General features: G+C 44.3%; 1 protein-coding gene across 1 annotated transcript; it reads right to left on the bottom strand.

Annotated features, from left to right (window-relative positions):
* Positions 1-4,551: 4,551 nt before the first annotated feature.
* Positions 4,552-16,725, bottom strand: LOC138977208 (ion channel TACAN-like). The gene is made up of 9 exons (XM_070350113.1): positions 16,513-16,725; positions 16,014-16,132; positions 15,425-15,541; positions 13,215-13,274; positions 11,480-11,575; positions 7,827-7,916; positions 6,692-6,757; positions 6,111-6,172; positions 4,552-4,649 (listed from the first exon to the last, which is right to left on the bottom strand). Exons 1-9 carry the CDS (start codon positions 16,582-16,584, stop codon positions 4,552-4,554), a joined length of 780 nt encoding a protein of 259 aa, XP_070206214.1. The 5' UTR covers positions 16,585-16,725.
* Positions 16,726-20,915: the final 4,190 nt, after the last annotated feature.

The following is a 20,915-nucleotide window of genomic DNA, read 5'->3' on the forward strand; positions in this document are numbered from 1 at the left end:
AAAGTGGAGGCAGAGGCCCCTGCCTTAAGCAAAGAGCTTCGGACAGAATCCAGGCGTGAAGGCTCAGGATCCGCGGATCTTCGTGGGGGATGCCTGACCGAGGCTGAACAAGATCTCCCTTTTTCACGGCGAGAGGGATCGGGGGCCGAACTGCTAGACGCAGCAAGTCTGGAAACCAGTGCTGGCTTGGCCAAAGAGGAGCGACCAGAACCAGCGCTGGTTTCTCCAAGTCGACCTTTCTTAGTACCTTGCCCAAAAGGCAGAACGGAGGGAAGGCATACGCTGTCAGGTTTGTCCAGTCTATTTCCAATGCATTTACCTTCCAGGCCAGAGCATCCGGGAAGGGGGACACAAAGAGAGGAAGTCTCGCCGAGAACCTCGTGGCAAACAGGTCGATCTTGGGCTTGTCTACCTGAGCCCAGAGACGCTGTAGGGCATGGTGTGAAAGAGTCCATTCTGAGTGAACCACCTTGTCCCCTCTGCTCAAAGTGTCCGCAAGGACGTTCAGACTGCCCCTCAGATACACGGCTGAAAGCAGAATGTCTTGAGTGTGACACCAGGTCAGAAGACAGCAAGCTTTGTCTGACAGACTGGGAGAACGCGTCCCCCCCTGTCTGTTCACATAGGCCGCCACAGTGGTGTTGTCTGTGTGGAGCCTGACATGCTTGCCCACCAGAAAAGGCCTGAACGCATGCAGCGCCAAAGAGACGGCCTCCAACTCTAGCACATTGATGTGCAGGTAGGACTGGGATGAGTCCCAAACCCCTGACACCGTCTGCTCGTCTAGATGAGCTCCCCACCCCATCAGAGAGGCGTCCGTGAAGAGCTCGCTCTCTGGAGGCTTGCGAACAATGGGCACTCCCTGGAACAACAGAGGGAGCAACCAAATGCGAGTTGTGCGCAGAAACCATGAACCCAGAGCTATCTGAAGATTCCAGCCTTGGGATGACTGATCCCAACGAGCCTGCAGAGCAGACTGGAAAGGCCTCTTGTGAACCCGGCCTAACGGGATGAGAGTCGCCATTGAATCCATTTGGCCCAGAACCGAGGCCAGAACCCGCACACTGGCCCGATTCTCTCCGTAAAGAGAACGTATCAGATCCTGGAGCTTGTCGATCCTTCTCTGAGAAGGACGGACAGACCAGTTTCGGGTGTCGAAATCCATGCCCAGATAAACAAAGTTCTGAGATGGCACCAACTCCGACTTTACCAGGTTTATCGAGAATCCTAGCTGCGAGGCCTGACTGAGCACTCCCCGAGTGTGAGCCTCGCAACGCTCTTTGTCCTGATGGAGGATCAACCAATCGTCCAAATATGCTCTGAGACGAACACCGTTCTTTCTTACCAGAGCACAAAGCTGTCTGACGATCATCGTAAAGATCCACGGCGCTAGAGACAGGCCAAAAGGAAGGGCCCTGAACTGATATACTCTGTCTCCCCAGGGGAAGCGCAGCCACTTTCTGTCTGCTACATGCATCAGCACATGAAAGTATGCATCTGTGAGATCGACAGACGTCGCCCAGTCCCCCGGACGCAGAGCCTCCCGAACTGAGGTCGTAGTCTCCATCGTGAACTTGATAGCCCGTAAGAACTTGTTGAGGGCTGACAAATCCAAGACAGGCCTCCAAGCCCCCGAGGCTTTTGGCACTACAAAAAGTCTGCCGTAAAACCCCGGGGACTGTAAGTCCGTGACCTCCTCTATTGCTCCCTTGAGCAGAAGAGCAGTCACCTCCTTTTGCACGGCGGCCCTTGCCTCCGAATCCCTTGGAGCCCTGCATGGCGGAATTATCCTGGTCAGAGGTGCCTTCTCCCCTGACCAGAGAAGCCGGAATCCCGAACTCACTATCCCGGTAACCCACTTGCTGTCCACTAGCTGCAGCCAGGAAGTGAGGGCCCTGGATGGGCCGCCCGCTACAACCAGTGCGGGGGCTACCGGGATGAGAGGTTCGGGAACACATCATTGGGGGTGAGGCTTGCGCCCCGACCCCCTAGATCCTCCAAAAGATTGACCCCTCTTAGGGTAAGGAGCCCCGCGGCCCCTACCCCTCGAAGCGAAAGACTGCTTTTGTGACTTGCCACCGCCGCCAGAAGAAGAGTTCTGAGGCTTGCTGGCGGTCTGAGTCTGAGGCTTAGGAACCTTCTGGAAACCTTGTAGCGCAAGGTGAGAGAAAGCAATGTCCCTTGCATCCTGTGACTCTTTCTGGAACGCGTCAATGGACGACTGACCCAAAAGAGCCCCGTCCGTGAACGGAGAGACCTTCAAGCTCTCCACATTAGCCCTGTCCCGAATCCTGGAACCTGCCAAAAAGGCAGATCTCCTGGAGTGAACTGCATGGGCATAAAGTTTAGCCGAAAGAGACATCTGTTCTTTCGAAACCTTAGCCAGCGTGGAGAGAAGGGTGGTGACATCCAAAGCCGAAGCGTCGAACCTGAACTCGAAAGGGTCAAGTGATGTGGCGATTGACCTTGACAACGACCTTTGTAGAGACTCTGACACAGAAGAGAGCTCCAACAACGACCTGCCCGCTTCTTCAATAGCCGCAAGCGACGCGTCAGTAAAAGGAACAGGCTTGTCCTTACTGTACGTGTCCTCGCGCAACACAGCCATTCCCGGTGACACCGGAAGCACGGCCGACGGCAGGGCGAATGACTCAATTAAGTTGACTGACTGAGGGGCAAACCTGCAATTCGAGGAACCAGAAACTTGACCCCCGGGCTTCGCAAGCCAGTCCATAACATCGTCCGGAGCCTCCCCATGTTGCAACAACAGAGGCACCGGCGGACCACGTTTGGCCTTAAAGACGTTTGCCATTTCGTAGGCAATTGACGAAGATTCGCGGAATCGGAACTGAGGTTTCTGCTCTCGAGCCGACCGGAAATCATCAAAGGCAGAACGAGGTGGTGGAAGCTTTGACCTACTTTCAGCCACCCCTTCAGGAAAATACTTAAATGCCGTCTCGGCGGCCAGCGCCACTGCGCTTGGCAACCTTGACGGCAAAGTAAGTTGAAGGTCGTCCCCCATGGCGGACGTACCCTCGTCGACCTCTCCCTCTTGCTCAAAAGGGCAATCGGGAAGGTGACCCCCAGAGAGACTCTCCTGGTCAACCGAAAGGTCATCCAGGTCAACCACTCCCTGCCCCCCGGGCGGGAGAGGACGATGCGGCTCCCCACGTTCCTCCAAAGAAGGGGGTAGGAGCGCAACGCCCTTTCGCTGAACAGGGCCCGTCGACCCAACTGACCGGGCGCTTCTGCGCGAGGGGTCAGCCAGGCTGTCGGGGCTATTACGGCTCGCAGGCTTTGCAGCCGAGGTCGCCTTTTCCTCCTGAACACGCACCCCACTTTCGCCGGAGAACCCGGCTACTCGTGGGGTAGACAAACCTTTGCCGTGAACCGGCGAGTTCAGCAGAGACACATCACAAACGTCACCGTCCTGAGAAGCGTGCACATCAACCCGCGTAGTGACAGTCGACCTTGAAGCCGTAGCAGAGGGCGAGGGCCGGATCCTGGCAAGCGAAGGCGGGTCCGCAACACCGGAAGGGAGGGCGCGCAACTCCGCCCGTGTTGAAGAAAGCTCGGCCGCCAAGGTCGAGACCTGTGAGCTCAAAGTGAGCAACAAAGACGCTACATCCGCAGGAGCCAAAACTGGGCCACTAGGCGTCCCAGAAACAACACCAGGAACTTCTACAGGCGTACCCTTAACTGGAATCTGCTTAGACAAAACGGGGGAAGCGAGCATGGCCGCCAAAACCGGTGATTTAGCTGGCAAGGCAGAAAAAGCAGAAACGTCATGACCGGAATTTTTAGCATTACGAGACCCTTTCTTACTGGGCGAGGCATCAGTAGCAACCTGTCTCGCACTAGGCTTTCTCTTAGCGCTATCTTTCAGCGCCGCTTCCGCCATGTCAACAAACAAACTCACAAAAAAATTTTCAGAGAAAAATTTCGTAAGTCCGAGATGAGCGACAAAATGTCGCTAAAGTTACAAGTAAAACAGAAAGATCTCACCAAATACAGCAGAGGTACAGGTGCAAGGCTCAGGCGGCGACCAAGGGGCGAAATCCAAGTCCTAAGACGTAGGAGAAAGGCTGAGCACAGCCAGAGCGAACGAAAACACGTCCCGTTCCCTTGAACGCTGAGTATGGAATGATACAAATGGCGGCCTATGCGCACGCATACGGAAGTCAGACCAGTAGTTGGTCGGACATTATGGGATGGCTCACTCTCTTTTTTAGAGTGGTCTCCCTTGTTACCAAGGGGACGCGAACAGCGTTACCAGCACTGAACTAGAGTTAATTGCTATACGTGAGTTGGGTAAAGTTATGTAATTTAATGCAAGTTTCCAGTACAAAGGACTTAACATAAAGCAATCCTGCATGTTTTAGTTACATGCTCACTTTCTTCAACCAGTAATCCCCAGTTAACATTGGATAATCTAAGTCTATGTAAGAGGCTGAAATTATAAACAAGAAGACATACAAGATGTAAAATCCAAAGAGTAAAAGAGCCCTCAAACAAAAGTGACAAGGTTAACGGGTCAAGAAGATGGAGGCACTAACCAACAGTGATGTCCATAGTGTGTCCCTGCCCCAGACACCTCAGTCGGTACAGGCACCCGCTCTGGTAGTAGTACTGCAGTGCGTACACAAAAGCTGTGGAAAGAAACAAGCGTTCACTTCAGCTGGTGTGCATTTGGGGATCTTTAATTGTGTGTCCTCTCCCACAGCTTGACAAAGCTTGATGCCAAATGGGGATCTCGATTGTAATAGAGTGGAACCCCCACTCCCCCCTTTTAAGACCCCCTGATTAAAGACTCTCGCCCTTTTAACCACTTGATTGCCTTATGACGGGTTTACCCGTCTTCTCCGTTCCGGGATTTTCCAGAAATGCTATGTCACTGCTGACACAAAAATAGCAGCCAATGGCTTGGTAGGATACCTCATTCTCATGAATAAACATAAATGGTGACGCGGTTTTGCGTCTGAAGGCTATTTTCGGCCTTGGCGACAGGGTAGGGGAGAGAAATCTCGACTCGTCAAAATGGCTGACGGTGACAGTCGACCGGGCCCTAGTAGGGAAAAACAAAGCCGGACTGACGCTACAGGCAGTGCAAATGATTATGGATACTGACAGGGGAAGGGGGAGATCTTCTTTCGGACGATTCGTTGGAAACAGGTAGATGATAGTGATTATAATCCTTTCTTGGAGTGAGCAATACAGCCACCTGTGTTTGATCCACAGGCACCGGAAGATGCGCCGGACTGATTTTTCAAAAGTTCATATTTAAACATCATTATAAGCCAAACTAATTATTATTTCCATGATTAGACACTAAAAACAGATTCTTGGTTCAATTTCCCTTAAAAATAACATAGGTTTTACTTACCTACCTACTACCAGTTTGGAGCTAGAATTTTTTGTGAATTATTACACCCCGAACTCCAATATTCCCTCTGGCAGTCAGGAATGCACATACGCAAGTTTTGATTGGCAGCGAAAGGGTTAAGACCCTGTTTTATAAGATTTTTGGTTCACAACTTCTGTAAATTTACCCCCATTTTAAGACTCCCTCCTTTTCAAGACCTGATTTTCTCAGTTTATTTTAGGTCTTGTTCCTCTGTACTCACTCTTGTTTACATCAAATGTGGACCATTATCATGTCCAGAACATCACCTTTTTTCCTTGACTTCATTTCAAGGGATACTCCCAAGCACAAGCTAAGCCTCAAATCGACCCAAAATCAACACAGTTTGGTTTTGGGATTGCACCGTCAACACTACCGCGACATTTTATTTACAGTGGTACCTGCGATGAAAGGACACCCCTGGGACCAGCCAAAAGTGTCCCTACATTGCAGGTGGCCTTTCATGGCAGGAATACTTTGGTAGAGATAATATAAAAAGAGACAAGAGAAGGTGTCCTTTTAAGGGAGGTGTCCTCTCATGGGAGGGTCCACACATCGCAGATACTGCTGTACTACATTCATCACTCAGATTTTCTGACTTAGCCACACTGTGTTGAAACATCACAGGAAATTGTATTTTGAATCTGATGTGAAGGAGGATATCTTTAATTTTATAATGAACATGAACAAAACACCTTTCTCTACTTACTCAAGTAGAAAGTGAACAGTATGTATGTTGTTCGAAACTTCTGATATGTTTCTCCTTCAGGCCTGCAACAGAAAACCCAGAAAAATAATAGTTAATTTTTGTTTAAATAATAGTACAAAAACCAGTAAAATAATGGTTAAAAAACCAGTCAAATAATAGTTTAAAGAACAGTAAAATAATAGTAAAATAACAGTAAAATATCAGTAAAAAAAACAGTAAAATAATAGTAAAACTCAAATGAAGTGTGACATGGTTCTCAGCCATACTCCACTTGCGGGGGGTACATGCTCTGTATTTTCATGTTTCTATAACCGACCAAACTCTGCCATGATATTTTCCATGCACACTTGGTCTTGTGCTTGCGTGTACACACGAAAGGGGATAAGGCACTAGCAGGTCTGCACATCAGTAGACCTGGGAGATCGGCAAAATCTCCACCCTTAAACCCATCTAGCGCGGCCGTGAATCGAACCCACGACCTTCGGCTTGGGAGGCCGGTCTCTTATCCACTAGGCCCTTGCACCTGTGGCCATGGGAACGAAAACCGACCAAACGTGAACAAAACTGCTACTTGCACTCACCAGATGAGACTGATGCCAGCACACACAGTGGAGACGAAGTGATGAGTCAGCCACCAGCCTTTTATTCTGCGAACAGACACAGTTACTAGTATGAAATTCACCATACCAGGGAAGAAAGTGGATAATGTTTAAAATCAGACGAATCTGTCAGCATGGATAATACAGTGGTACCTGCGATGAAAAGACACCCTTGGGACCATCCAAAAATGCCCCTACATTGCAGGTGGCCTGTCACAACAGGTATATTTTGGTGGAGATAATGGACAACCAAGGTGTCCTTTTGAGGGAGGTGTCCCCTCATCGGAGGCACCACAAATCGCAGGTACCACTGTTCTGAACTAATTGGGGTTTAAAGTCCCCACAGGCCACAGACCTATGAGGGACATTTGTGTGTTAATATATATGCTTAACTACTGGAGCTTTAACTGTTTCAGTTTTTGCTTGAAGCCTGGACAGCTCTATGGCGGTTCCATGATAGTTTACAAGTTAAAGAAGGCACCTTTCAGGGCTTAAAATAATACAAGATGTAAAAAAGGTAACCTTTATGTTTGTACTATAATGCAAGAAAAAAACAAGAATGGTAGGTTATTGGAACGTTTAATTTATGACAAAACATTACATTTACAGAACGTTGACCCAGTGTTAAAGTCTTTTAAGTCGACAGAGACAAACACTTAAGATACAGATAACTAACTTATCTCAAAATTGTCGATGAAACCGCTTGCAAGATGCTAGCGAGGCAATCTACTATTCCACTATAGTACTACTATAGGGCAACACCCCCCTCTCTCCCCCCCCCCCCCCCCCCCCTCCCCCCCTACCTAAAAAGAAGGAAGACATCAATTAAGTGCTGAGCATTAAAACTGAGTCTTATATGAAAAGCTGTCGCTTAGTTTCTTGTTACCGTATAACATCGGCAGTAACAATGTTTTTGTTAATGCGCACACTGTGAATATTCTGAAAACTCGTAAAGTATAAGTATTTTATTCGTTTGAAAAAACCAACAGGACTTATGCATGCTAGGACGGTCTGCACCGGAACATGACTTTTGTAATCAATATTTGCTTTTTCTCTTAAAAAAAAAAAAAAAATCACACACAAAAAACAACAACTGAGAGATCACAAACAGTGGTACCTTGAGCCATTGACGATAAGAATGCTTTCTCTGATTGTCAGGGTGCAGTAGTACCAGACCAGCAGAAAGTTCAACAAGGCGTCGACCCATCTGGAACAAGAGAAACAACAAAGTGTTCACATTTCTGCAACTTGTTAGAATAAAAAAACAAGAAAGGTGTTGGATCATTTGTTAATGACAACATTAATTTTGGAACGTTGGCAGTCACTTTGTTTTTGGATTTGCAACTTGTTAGGTTAAGTGACCATTGCAAAAAGGCTGTTACATACTGTTCTTGACGACCAAAAAGTGCACAAGAAAATCTAAAGGCACACATTTTGGTCGTTCTTTGGTAAAAAATTGTCAGACTACCAGTTCTATTAGAAAATACTAAGGAAACAGATTTTGGCATGATTGAAAGTAAAAACAAGAAGGGCAAAGCCCATACGACTCACATGCTTGACCTCGACCTTTAGGGTAACTAAACCTAGCAATGACATCATACACTAAGAACTGCTTTACACATTTTTCCTACCAAAATACATGTGACCCAAGGTCAAGGTCATCCAAGGTCATGCAACACAAAGCTGTTAATTCAAGACATAGGAAGTACAATGGTGCTTATTGGCTCTTTCTACCATGAGATATGGTCACTTTTAGTGGTTCACTACCTTATTTTGGTCACATTTCATAAGGGTCAAAGTGACCTTGACCTTGATCATATGTGACCAAATGTGTCTCATGATGAAAGCATAACATGTGCCCCACATAATTTTTAAGTTTGAAACAGTTATCTTCCATAGTTCAGGGTCAAGGTCACTTCAAAATATGTATACAATCCAACTTTGAAGAGCTCCTGTGACCTTGACCTTGAAGCAAGGTAAACCAAACTGGTATCAAAAGATGGGGCTTACTTCGCCCTATATATCATATGTAGGTGAGGTATTCAATCTCAAAAACTTCAGAGAAAATGGGAAAAATGTGAAAAATAGCTGTTTTTTAGGCAACATTTATGGCCCCTGCGACCTTGACCTTGAAGCAAGGTCAAGATGCTATGTATGTTTTTTGGGGCCTTGTCATCATACACCATCTTGCCAAATTTGGTACTGATAGACTGAATAGTGTCCAAGAAATATCCAACGTTAAAGTTTTCCGGACGTCCGGACGTCCGGACGTCCGGACGGACGGACGGACGGACGACTCGGGTGAGTACATAGACTCACTTTTGCTTCGCATGTGAGTCAAAAAACTGTGATATACAATTGTCTGAGTGAGTGAAAGAAACTTACACAAGTTTTATGACAGGGCATTTTTCTCAAGGCAAGAGTGGAAGCATGACCAGACCATCACTCTCTCATATTAACTCAGAGAGCCAATTCTTCTCATAAAACTGAAACACATTTCCTTCCTTATTCTGTTCTTGTCACTTTCCTTTGGTGAGATTGAATAAATGATTCTTTGCTTTTTTTCGTAACATAACTTACTTTATCCCTATACACCATCTTTTTGGAACTGTGGACGTACTGTCCAGATGTGCTTTCATATCGTTAACCGCCAGGCCATATGATATATATATGAGTTGTTCTTCAGTACTGGTGACAGAAAGGGGGAAAAGTGGTCAAAATTCAAATCTCTAGTTTTGTTTTTGAAATATTGCTTTTCATAAAGCAGAAATACTGTAGTATCTGTTGTACATAAGAAAAAATCACTGGTTCACATGGTTCCTACATAATCTAACTTTTAAAGCTGGTTCTTGTGTGTCTGTGTGTATGTTTGTATGATGACGATAGGACCCGAAACGGCTGCACGGACTGAGACAGGAATTGCAGAGAATGTTCTTTGCCACTCGAGTCGTGTCATAAGGTACTTTTGGAATAGCAAATTTGAAAGGATTCTTCAAAAAACGGCGGAAAACATTATATACCCTGTGAGCTATCGAGGATCCTCCCCGTCTGGGCTGTCGAAACATGGTCTTGTTAAAAGACGTTTTCAAATGCGGTTAACGGAGAGATACACTCGAAGCACATTTAGCGAAGTTATGTTGCCAAATCATCAAAGATCAACATTTCACTACACGGATCGATGTGCACAGTCGAAATAGATGTGACTTTCACACGACCGAAGACTACTTACTAGCAGACTAGCAGACGACAAGATCTAAATATTTAGATCAGTCAGAGCAATCCGTTGAAGAACAGTTACTCCGCTTATTCGTCTTCAGTTAAGCTTATTTCCCCTGCCATAAGTTTCCTTGCAGATCTGCAGTCGCGTAGTGAAATGAACTAGTGTCATCGGAAGATTCTTCTCAGTCAATGATCAAAGCACAGTAAGTTCTATGCTGACAAAAGTCACTTTCGGACAACACGACGATTGACTTAATTTATGAGCCCAAAGGTAACAATATCGACAAGAATGTACGCATTTGACATTAAATGAAACATTCATAGACAGTTTCCAACTCACCAGATCTGCCAAAGAGCCGTCATTCGTGAAAAAACGATGATTTTAATCAGACAGGTATCGGAAACAAGCCTTGGTCACCTGCGTTATTCCTTCCAAGGCGACGTGACGGCGCCACATTTGTTTGTTTATGGCTGTTTATCGCGAAACAACACAGTTGAAATTTGTGTGTAAAATACCACAAATTTGTGGTGAATCAGTTCGTCATCTGCGTTTCGATTGTAATTAAGTCAGATTGGAGTTACTTTGAATCGAAGGCGAGGGTAACCTGCGTTATTTGTGGGACATCGTGAACAAATTTGATTGCAATATTTTATACAGAAAGTAAATTTCAATGATTCTGGCTCAGACTTGTAGATCTGTTATGCAGTGTGTTGGTAGTGTATCTGCTTTTCTGCTATGAAGCTCATTTGGAGTGATACGCTGATCGAAGTGGGGTACCCTATGTGGGACATCAGCCGTATGCAGATTACGCCTCAGAACACTCTCGCATTTCACAAAGACAACAATAATTTGCAACATTTCAAGAACTGCATCAGTTGTATTAGATACTATTTCAACAACAACAGCACAAACACGACTATTATCAACAACACAGAACGGGAGGTAAGTCTTCAAAGACGCACCAAGTGTGCGTTCCCGTTTTTGGACGCCATTTTTGCTGGCATTTTCACAGTAAATCTTAATATTTCCATATCTATTGAATGATTTTGGTATTTTCTTTGATTGTGCCGATTCTCCTATCTCTCTGGCATGTACTGGGTGCTTTGTGACCAGTTTCTCCCCTAGACTGTATTGAAAAATGCGTCCGTGTGAGCTGACCCCCACTTGTGACCAGTAGCAAAGAACAACTCATATACTTTCTGAGGTAGCTATTTGTGCAGCTTGGGGGCCCGGTAGCTCAGTTGGTAGAGCACTTGACTTGTGATCCGAGGGTCACAGGTTCGAATCCGGGCCGGGACGGACAGGGGTTAACTGTATGTGCAGACTCAGACATAGTATCCATGTTCCACCCCCGTGTCGCCACTGTGGCACGTAAAAGACCTCGGTCATTCTGCCATAAGTGCTAGTGGCTGATTACACCTAAACACGCACACACCTGGGTAGCGTGACTCTGTTGCTGCTAGCTTTCCACTGGGAGGAAGCGACCCGAATTTCCCAGCGATAGGACAATTAAGTAATGAAAATGAAAATGAAAAAAATGAAAACCATACCTGTATGACTGGATGAAGTAGGTGAAGAGAGAGATGAGCATGATGATGTTGCTCACTGTCAGTTTGAACTTCTCATATTCCTGTTTGTATTTGAACCTGTGCACAAAACAGAAAACATCATTTCAATTGCTCACAGTCTGTTTGAACTTCTCATATTCCTGTTTGTATTTGAACCTGTGCACAATATAATAATAATAATAAATGAGCATTTATATAGCGCAACATCATAACTTTACAATTATGCTCTTTGCGCTTGACACATTTAAAATTAAAACACAGTTATACAAGCATTTATCTACATTCATAGTCAGCAACGCTTAATTAAAAGCAAACACCATCAAACATACATTACAAAAAGATTCTTCCACTAACTAAGTAATAAAAACATGAATAAAATAGGTAGTGAAAACAAGGAAATACCAGCTGAATACCCTTAATCAAACAAACCATGTTATCAACAATACTGAAAACAGCCATAGATGTTTATATACATTATCACATTATCACTAAAACAACAAAATAATACACTACATGTAGCCTACTGATGGACTGAAAAAACAAAATCAGGGGTTGTATTTCTTGAAGAGGTGCGTTTTAAGTGCTCGTTTGAATGCTTGGGGTGACTGAGAGTGGCGGATGTGAAAGGGGAGAGAATTCCGTTGTGTGGGTGCGCAGAAAGTAAAAGTGCGTTGTCCGTATGTTTTGGTTTTGGTGTGTGGAATGGTGAGGATGCGACAGTCAGAAGAGGCACGGAGTTGTCTTGCTGGAGAATAGACGGTGAGGAGTTCAGAGAAGTAAGCAGGAGACGAGCCAGAAAAAAAGTTAAAGCAGAGGGTGGACAGTTTGTAGTCAATGCGGGCTTGAATAGGTAACCAGTGCAGTGTGTGAAGAAGTGGTGTTGCATGATCTCGTTTTCGTGCTTTCAGAATGAGGCGTGCTGCTGAGTTTTGGACTTTTTGTAGTTTATGCAGGAGGTACAGAGGACAGCCAGAGAGAAGACAGAAAAACATTATTTCAATTTTGTCAGTTGCACGCACTTCAATGACTAAAAAAATATGACCACACTGTGAAGAAAACTCACATGAAAGTAAGTGATAAGTGAAAATCTATCAATTTTTACAACACACATGCACACATACACACACACTCCACAGCTCTCTCTCCTTCATTACACAGACAGTCACACACACACACACACACACACATACACACACACACACACACACACACACACACCAGAGCTGTGCCGGTGAATGTTTGTAAAGAAGAGTGTGCAACCATATCGGACAATCACTTTCAGACACAACAACCATGGTTTAATGACTGCTATGTACCAATGACTCATATTGTCATAATGTTCTTCATCAAGTCAAACAGCACATCAAGATTACTAACCACTGCTCCACCCTGTGCAAATTTTACAACAACATAACATTTGGTACCATGACACGGTGGCAAATTCTAAGCTGATATGGCATAAGATTGCACCATTTAGCCACTTTGGTCGGAAGGGGGGGGGGGGGGGAGTGTTGGGGGGGGGGACAGCTGAGGAGACACCCCTATATTGGCCTGCTTAGCACTTCGCACCAAGCACTACTGTTCTATCAGATTTTAGTTAAAGGGATAAAAAGACTCATGGTCTTTTTTTTAACCTTGACCCACAAAAAGCTCTCTACCCCCCTCACCACACACACACACCCTTCAACCATGCATGTACAGATGAAAGCATACTCACTTATCCCCTTTGTCCAGAAGAGAGACGTTGACTTGACCCAGAATGATACTCAGGTAGATTCTGCAACATCATAGTAATCAGTATCACAAGATTTGAAAACCATGCACAACCCATTATGCACTGAGTCGCCACACACATTAACCCTGTACATCTGTGTTCCGGAACATTTAATGCAGTGTTCTTGATGAGCGAACGTGTAGCCAAGACCTGTAAGCGTAAGTGTAGATATGACGTCACCTGTACACGTCTTGGAGAATTGGTCTGGATGATGCTCACCCTTCTCCAATGTTCCAAATGCAGTCATCCATTTTTCTATACGTTGTTTGCCTCCCAGCAATATGACGTTACCCGTACACGTTCCTGTACACGTGCTGAAAAGTTCCACATCTAGAACTTTCTATTGTCAAGGCAGACCTGGGAACTGCAATTTTGCATTTGGAGTATAAGCCAAAAACCTTTTTGTATTTTCAGAAAAATGAGTGGACTCCACACATCATTCGAAAAATAAACAAGAAGGGCAAAGCCCATACGACTCACATGCTTGACCTCGACCTTTAGGGTAACTAAACCTAGCAATGACATCATACACTAAGAACTGCTTTACACATTTTTCCTACCAAAATACATGTGACCTTGACCCAAGGTCAAGGTCATCCAAGGTCATGCAACACAAAGCTGTTAATTCAAGACATAGGAAGTACAATGGTTTGTTTGTTTGTTTATTTGTTGCTTAACGTCCAGCCGACTACGCAGAGCCATATCAGGACGAGGAAGGGGGGGATGAAGGGGGCCACTTGTCAAGCGATTCCTGTTTACAAATGCACTAACCCATTACTTGTGTCCCAGCAGGCTTTAGTAAAACTAAATTAATACCTACTGGAAGATTACCAGTTTCCAGTATGTTAAAATAGGCTTAACCTATCTACTGCTGGACTTACATCAGAACACTAACAGATTAAACTATACATGAATCGCGAGACAAGCGGCAAGAGAAGAGATTTTTGGAAAAAATACAGGTGAATGAGCAAGAAGGCAGAAAAAAGAAAAGAATTCATGAAGAAAAAGAGAGCATGACAGGAAAGAGGAACCAAAAATCTACCTAACAGCAAACTAGAAAGCTCCTGCGGTTCCAAAAACAGGAGGGGCTTTTAATTTCATAACCGCAGTGCCCCACTGCGGGAAAGTACAATGGTGCTTATTGGCTCTTTCTACCATGAGATATGGTCACTTTTAGTGGTTCACTACCTTATTTTGGTCACATTTCATAAGGGTCAAAATGACCTTGACCTTGATCATATGTGACCAAATGTGTCTCATGATGAAAGCATAACATGTGCCCCACATAATTTTTAAGTTTGAAACAGTTATCTTCCATAGTTCAGGGTCAAGGTCACTTCAAAATATGTATACAATCCAACTTTGAAGAGCTCCTGTGACCTTGACCTTGAAGCAAGGTAAACCAAACTGGTATCAAAAGATGGGGCTTACTTTGCCCTATATATCATGTGTAGGTGAGGTATTCAATCTCAAAAACTTCAGAGAAAATGGGAAAAATGTGAAAAATAGCTGTTTTTTAGGCAACATTTATGGCCCCTGCGACCTTGACCTTGACCGGACGGACGGACGGACGACTCGGGTGAGTACATAGACTCACTTTTGCTTCGCATGTGAGTCAAAAAGCATGCTTTACACGCGAATAAAACCGCCGTGTCGACTTGATGGAAAGCCGCAAATAACAATGTACTTTGTCTTGATCACCTGCTCTAAGTCTGGTCACTTCTTATGAGATTCAAAATGGCTAGTACCATGTTAGTCACCAAACTGGGTGAATCTAGACATGATGCACCACGACTTGAAAAAAGGGAGTGTCAACATTCTGGATCGGTTTGGGGATGCGCTAGTGAAGAAAAGTATTTTGGAGAATTTTTCAGCGGTTTTTTTTTCATCGACCTTACAATATAAAGAGTACAAAATATGGCGAAATCGTATGGGTTCCCAGGTGTGTCAAGGTCCACTTATGGTGAGAATTTTGCGTGCCTAGCTGCGTTTCACCCAGCCACTTGGGCAGTGTGACGCCATCTATGAGGGTGTGTGTGCTACATGTTTTCAAGTCCCATATTCTTTCAACCTGACACAAGCACCTACGCTACTGTTTTACAAATAACACACACAAACAAATCTCACTGAAGATCAAGTGAAGGAATAATTACCCATTTTTGTGTGGCAAACTCTCTTCCATTTCACGAAAGTTGTCTTTGCGGTCCTTGATCTTTTGCAGTAGCTCCTCCCTCTGTTGGACTTCCTCTTCTGTCAGGTCTCTTCCAACCCTGAACAGTCACACAATTCAAATCAGTTGCTAAATAAATAATAATGATATATATTGCACAGGCATTTTGCAAACTGTAACATTTACAGACGGAAGATCTACATGACTTTCTAGGTTCTAATCACTCACAAAATGTACACTATTCTGTCTTACTAGGCTGTCAATAAAAACTTGTTCATGGAAAGGGTTCTGCAGCGCACTACACCTGAAAAAAGCGGGTCACTGAGCGCATTAAATTTGCATTATCATGTGTACCGTTAGTACTGAATTGCAGACTCTAATCGCCTTCTGGTGCTAGCACCATGCATTATATATCCAGTTTTATTTGGGAATGACAACAAAAAGGAGACTAAAACTGTAAACACCTATTCAGATGTGACAGGGTAAGTTTACTATCTGAATAATATGCACACAGTATCGCTGAGCCATGCATCATTGCATGTGTAATGTGTAGCACCAAATGCATAATTTACTTCTTCAAAGTCTCCATGATCCTCCGGATGCGGTAACGATGGTGGGCAATGTCTGCAACACATTTCTTTTGTGCAGCCGTCATCTGTTCAAGAAGCTTGGTGTAATTTTTGTGTCCTTCCTGAAATTAAAACAACAGTTACAGTTCAATTGTCATGCAGTCAGACTGACTGTGATGGTACGTCATGAACATGGTGAAATCACAGGCACAGGCCAAGAACAAAAGTTTTTTTTGAAAAATGTCAACTCTGGTGTGAGCCTAAGATTGAAGCAAACCCAAAACTATATATAATATATATATATATATATTTTTTTTTTGTTGGGGGGGGGGCAAAATAAAAATGCCTCTATAACGTCTTCAACACGGGTATCTTCTGTTTATAGCCATGATATGCAAACAGTAATAGAGAGCAGAACGAATAATCTCCAGTGTAAAGGATGACAGAAGCCTTGACTCCTTGAGAAGGGAAAAAGACATCATGATCATGATCAGTCACACACCTCTAGCTGAACATATTCTTTCTCCAGATCTTCCCAGTCCTCAAGGCAGGTTGCGAACTCGTTGTCCGCCATTTTGTTTGAAAGTCCGACAGCGAATCCAGCCGCGTCTGTTTCAAACGTGTCACCCGAAGGCAGAAACTGTCAAAACAACAACAAAATTATGTGTGTGACGGGTTAGCGGCTCTTCTGAGTTCTGTCCTTTCTTTCGGTCGAGCGTCAGTACAAGGGAGACTACTCTACTGCCACTGGTTTACGGTTTCCTGTCTTCCTGCTGCGTTTAGTTGTGCTAGCTGCCCGCCCTGGTTTGTGATGGGGTCTATGTCGACCAAAAGAGTGGGATTCCCTGTAGGTGGAGTTCCTGTAGGGGGGTTTCCTGTACACAGGGAATCCCACAGGGTCTAGTTCCAGTAGTATTTCGCTGATATTGCTGAAAATCACGTGATGCTTAGCGACATCGGTAGAATTTGATGGTTTTCGATCTTTAGTGATAATTCTTAGAAACTATTCGAGTATGGTTTGCAAGTCACGGTGTTATTGAAAAACTCTAACCTGTGGGATTCCCTGTATACAGGGAATCCCCCTACAGGAACTCCACCTACAGGGAATCCCACTCTTTTGGTCGACATAGATCCCATCAGCCATACTGAAGTTATGCTGGCTTTAGGGAATATCAGTTTCTGGAAGCTCAGGAGTGTTGCAGAATAATTACTCATCGGCTTTTGTTGGCATCACTGCGTCATAATTCTTTCTGCGCAGATCCCAGCTGTTTCTGAATCACTGCCAAATTATTAGCTTAGTTTTTCTGCTGATTTGTTGTTGCCGTTCTGCGATTTTGTCGTTGTTGTCCGCGGTTGTTGTTGTTTCTGGTTTTGGTTGTTTGTTGCTGTCGTTCTTCTTGGGTGTTTTTCTTTACTAGTAACTACTTCTTCTTTGTTTACATTCACTGTCAATATTTGAGTGCAGCCGGTATGTACATGTGCTGGTGTTTTAGCCAACAGAAGCACTGCCACAGGGGAGCAATTATACTATCCACACAATCCTCCGCGTTGAGAATACCGTATCTTTTATTTCTCACCAAATATTTGTCCAGGCTTTTGCAAGGGATAAGAGCACCCTTCCACTTAAACGCATACCAACAATCTGCAGCTTATAATTAATGCTCGCTGGACACTCAGGGTGGGAATTGTGTCAATAGTTAATTTCGTAATTCAGTGACACCTATATAATTATGTTGATTATGTTAACCAGCAAAACTGATTATTTTTTTTTTCACTGACACAAAAATCTCGGCCACGTGCACACTGCACACGGAAAGTGCGGCCAGGCTGCTGCTGAATGGTAGGCTATACGTATGTGTTAAACAGGAGGAGGAAGCTCTTTTAGTATCCACAGCCGGTGCCGTTGTCACGATTTCATCTTTCGCCTGTGTACATATTTCCCCCTCGATATATACTCAAGACCGAAATGTTGTTTCCTGGTAAAATTAAGAAGTGAAATTATTCATGGACGAAAAGCATGTCAGTTTCTTGCATGTGAAGAAAATTGGTGGTGAAATGTAATAGATTTCACCCCAAAAATCGATTTATTCGAAAACGTGCACCGAGTGGTTACGTCCCTTGAGTAAGAAGGGAAACATTTTAGGATGAATCAAATTTCTAAGTTAAATTAAAAACAAGTCGCGTGAGGCGAAATTATAACATTTAGTCAAGCTGTCGAACTAACAGAATGAAACTGAACTCACTGCATTTTTACAGCAAGAGTGTATACTCGTAGCATCGTCAGTCCACCGCTCGACGCACAGGCAGTGAAATGACAAGAAGAGCGGGGTAGTAGTTGCGCTGAGAAGGATAGCACGAGGCTTTTCTTTATCTCTATTCTTTTTAACTTTCTGAGCGTGTTTTTAATCCAAACATATCACATCTATATGTTTTTGGAATCAGGAACCCACAAGGAATAAGATTAAATTGTTTTTAAATCGATTTCGGAAATTTTATTTTAATAATAATTTTTATATTTTTAATTTTCAGAGCTTGTTTTTAATCCGAATATAACATATTTATATGTTTTTGGAATCAGAAAAGGATGGAGAATAAGATAAACGTAAATTTGGATCGTTTTATAAAAAAAAAATTTTTTTACAATTTTCATTTTTAATGACCAAAGTCATCAATTAATTTTTAAGCCACCAAGCTGAAATGCAATACCGAAGTCCGGGCTTCGTCGAAGATTACTTGACCACAATTTCAACCAATTTGGTTGAAAAATGAGGGCGTGACAGTGCCGCCTCAACTTTCACGAAAAGCCGGATATGACGTCATCAAAGACATTTATCCAAAAAATGAAAAAAACGTTCGGGGATTTCATACCCAGGAACTCTCATGTCAAATTTCATAAAGATCGGTCCAGTAGTTTAGTCTGAATCGCTCTACACACACTGACACACACACAGACACACAGACACACGCACATACACCACGACCCTCGTTTCGATTCCCTCTCGATGTTAAAATATTTAGTCAAAACTTGACTAAATATAAAAAGGATGCCAAGATCTTTTAAGTTCACGAGGCAACAAACCTCCTCCTCCTCCTCCTCCTCCTCCTCCTCATCATCATCATCATCATTATCATCATCATCATCATCGTCGTCGTCGTGGTTGTCGTCATCATCATCATCATCATCATCATTATCATCATCTTCATCATCACCACCACTGACCACCACCACCACCACCACCGCAATCTTCATAACGTCGTCGTCGTCTCGACCGTGGTCTCAAAAAAATTCTTCTCAAAGTACTACTTTCATTGATTGTGTGTGTGTGTGTGTGTGTGTGTGTGTGTGTGTGTGTGTGTGTGTGCGTGCGTGCGTGCGTGCGTGCGTGCGTGCGTGCGTCGGTGTGTGTGTGTGTGCGTGCGTGCGTGCGTACGTCAGTGCGTCGGCGTGTGTGTGTGCGTGCGTCGGTGTGTGTGTGTGCGTACGTGTGTGTCAGTGTGTGTGTGCAGGACATGGCTTCAAGCTGGCACTAGCCGTGGGGAAGGCAGTGACAGAGATGGTGTTGAACAAACCTCTCTCCTACAACATTGCTCACTTTGCAGTGTCACGATTCACACACACTCCCAGCCACCTGTGATAGATCTATGCGCTGCTCAATGACTACAGTGCCAAACCAACAGCGGTTAACGATGTGCGATACATATACATGCGCCGCCTGGTGGTGGTGACCTTACGAGCACTTTCTTAATGCTGGTGTGACGAAGTCGCCGAGACAAAACTAGTTCTTGAAGTTTGTTTCTACTTCCTTGGGAGATACGCAGCAGAAATGGCAGTTTTGTTTAAAGGCACAGTAAGCCTCCCGTAAACCATCACAGAGCTCCTCGAGCGTCTACATACAGTATAAGCATACTTCCATTTGAACGCTCACCGAACGGGAACATCCTGGCTGCTTTCTGTCGAGCGTGAGAAATTTTCAAAGAATTTATTTTCGTGGACTTGCTCCTCTACAACAATGGCGCCTCGTTTTGGTGCTGGACGGCTGTTATGAATATTCAATACCGGAAATCACGCCCGGATAGTAAGCCTCCCGTAAACCATCACAGATACTGTCAGGCTTTTACACACAGTACAAACACCCTTCCATTTGAACGCTCACCAAACGGGAACATCCTAGGTGCCTGTGACACGGAAAGAGCGAGCAATTTTTAAAGAATTAATTTTGCAGATTGTCTCGAACACTTTTTGGACCCATCCTGAACTCAGGTCAAACATGAGTTACTTCCCTTCGGGTCTCATTCTATCGATGTAAACTGGCGATAGTCGTGGATCGATGATTATCAAAATGTTTTTGGACCGTGGTGCGTTTTTGCGCTATAGACCTAACTTTTAAAACTCTAAATAATAAATTGACAGCTTGTTACACAAACATTCTTTAATCATAAAAGAATTCTTTTTTCATCAAGACAAGATCAGTACAATTCGAAGTTGTGAAAGTTTGAAAAAAGAAAAGCCCGGAAGCAGGGTCACGCAAGGGTCGTAGCAGACGACGGTTTATGCATATCGCCGTTCCTCTCAACAGTCAAAAGCCATCGCTAGAGTTCTTGTGAACCACAGCCGTTTGTTTCGTGCATAAAAACGTGCTATTGTAAATAAGCTCACATCGAGTCGCATTCAAATGACTAACTGACGACTACATTGTGAAAAAGGGAAACTGGATCACACGGGTTCACGATGGCTCAGGGGTAAGATAAACCACGCAAAAATAAATTCTTTGAAAATTGTTCGCTCTTTACGGAGGGCACCTAGGATGTTTTCAATCGGTGAGTGTTTAAATGAAAGGGTGTTTGTACTGTGTGTAAAAGCCTGACAGTATCTGTGATGGTTTACGGGAGGCTTACTGTGCCTTT

This window comes from Littorina saxatilis, linkage group LG9 (genome assembly GCF_037325665.1).
Source record: "Littorina saxatilis isolate snail1 linkage group LG9, US_GU_Lsax_2.0, whole genome shotgun sequence".
Classification (NCBI taxonomy): domain Eukaryota; kingdom Metazoa; phylum Mollusca; class Gastropoda; order Littorinimorpha; family Littorinidae; genus Littorina; species Littorina saxatilis.

Coding starts and splice junctions, on each gene's coding strand:
- LOC138977208 (XM_070350113.1), bottom strand. CDS start 16,584: ATGGCGGACAACGAGTTCGCAACCTGCCTTGAGGACTGGGAAGATCTG. Junction 6,758..7,826: donor CTTATCGTCAATGGCTCAAG/GTACCACTGTTT, acceptor GTCTGTTCGCAG/AATAAAAGGCTGGTGGCTGA. Junction 6,173..6,691: donor GCTGGCATCAGTCTCATCTG/GTGAGTGCAAGT, acceptor TTTCTGTTGCAG/GCCTGAAGGAGAAACATATC.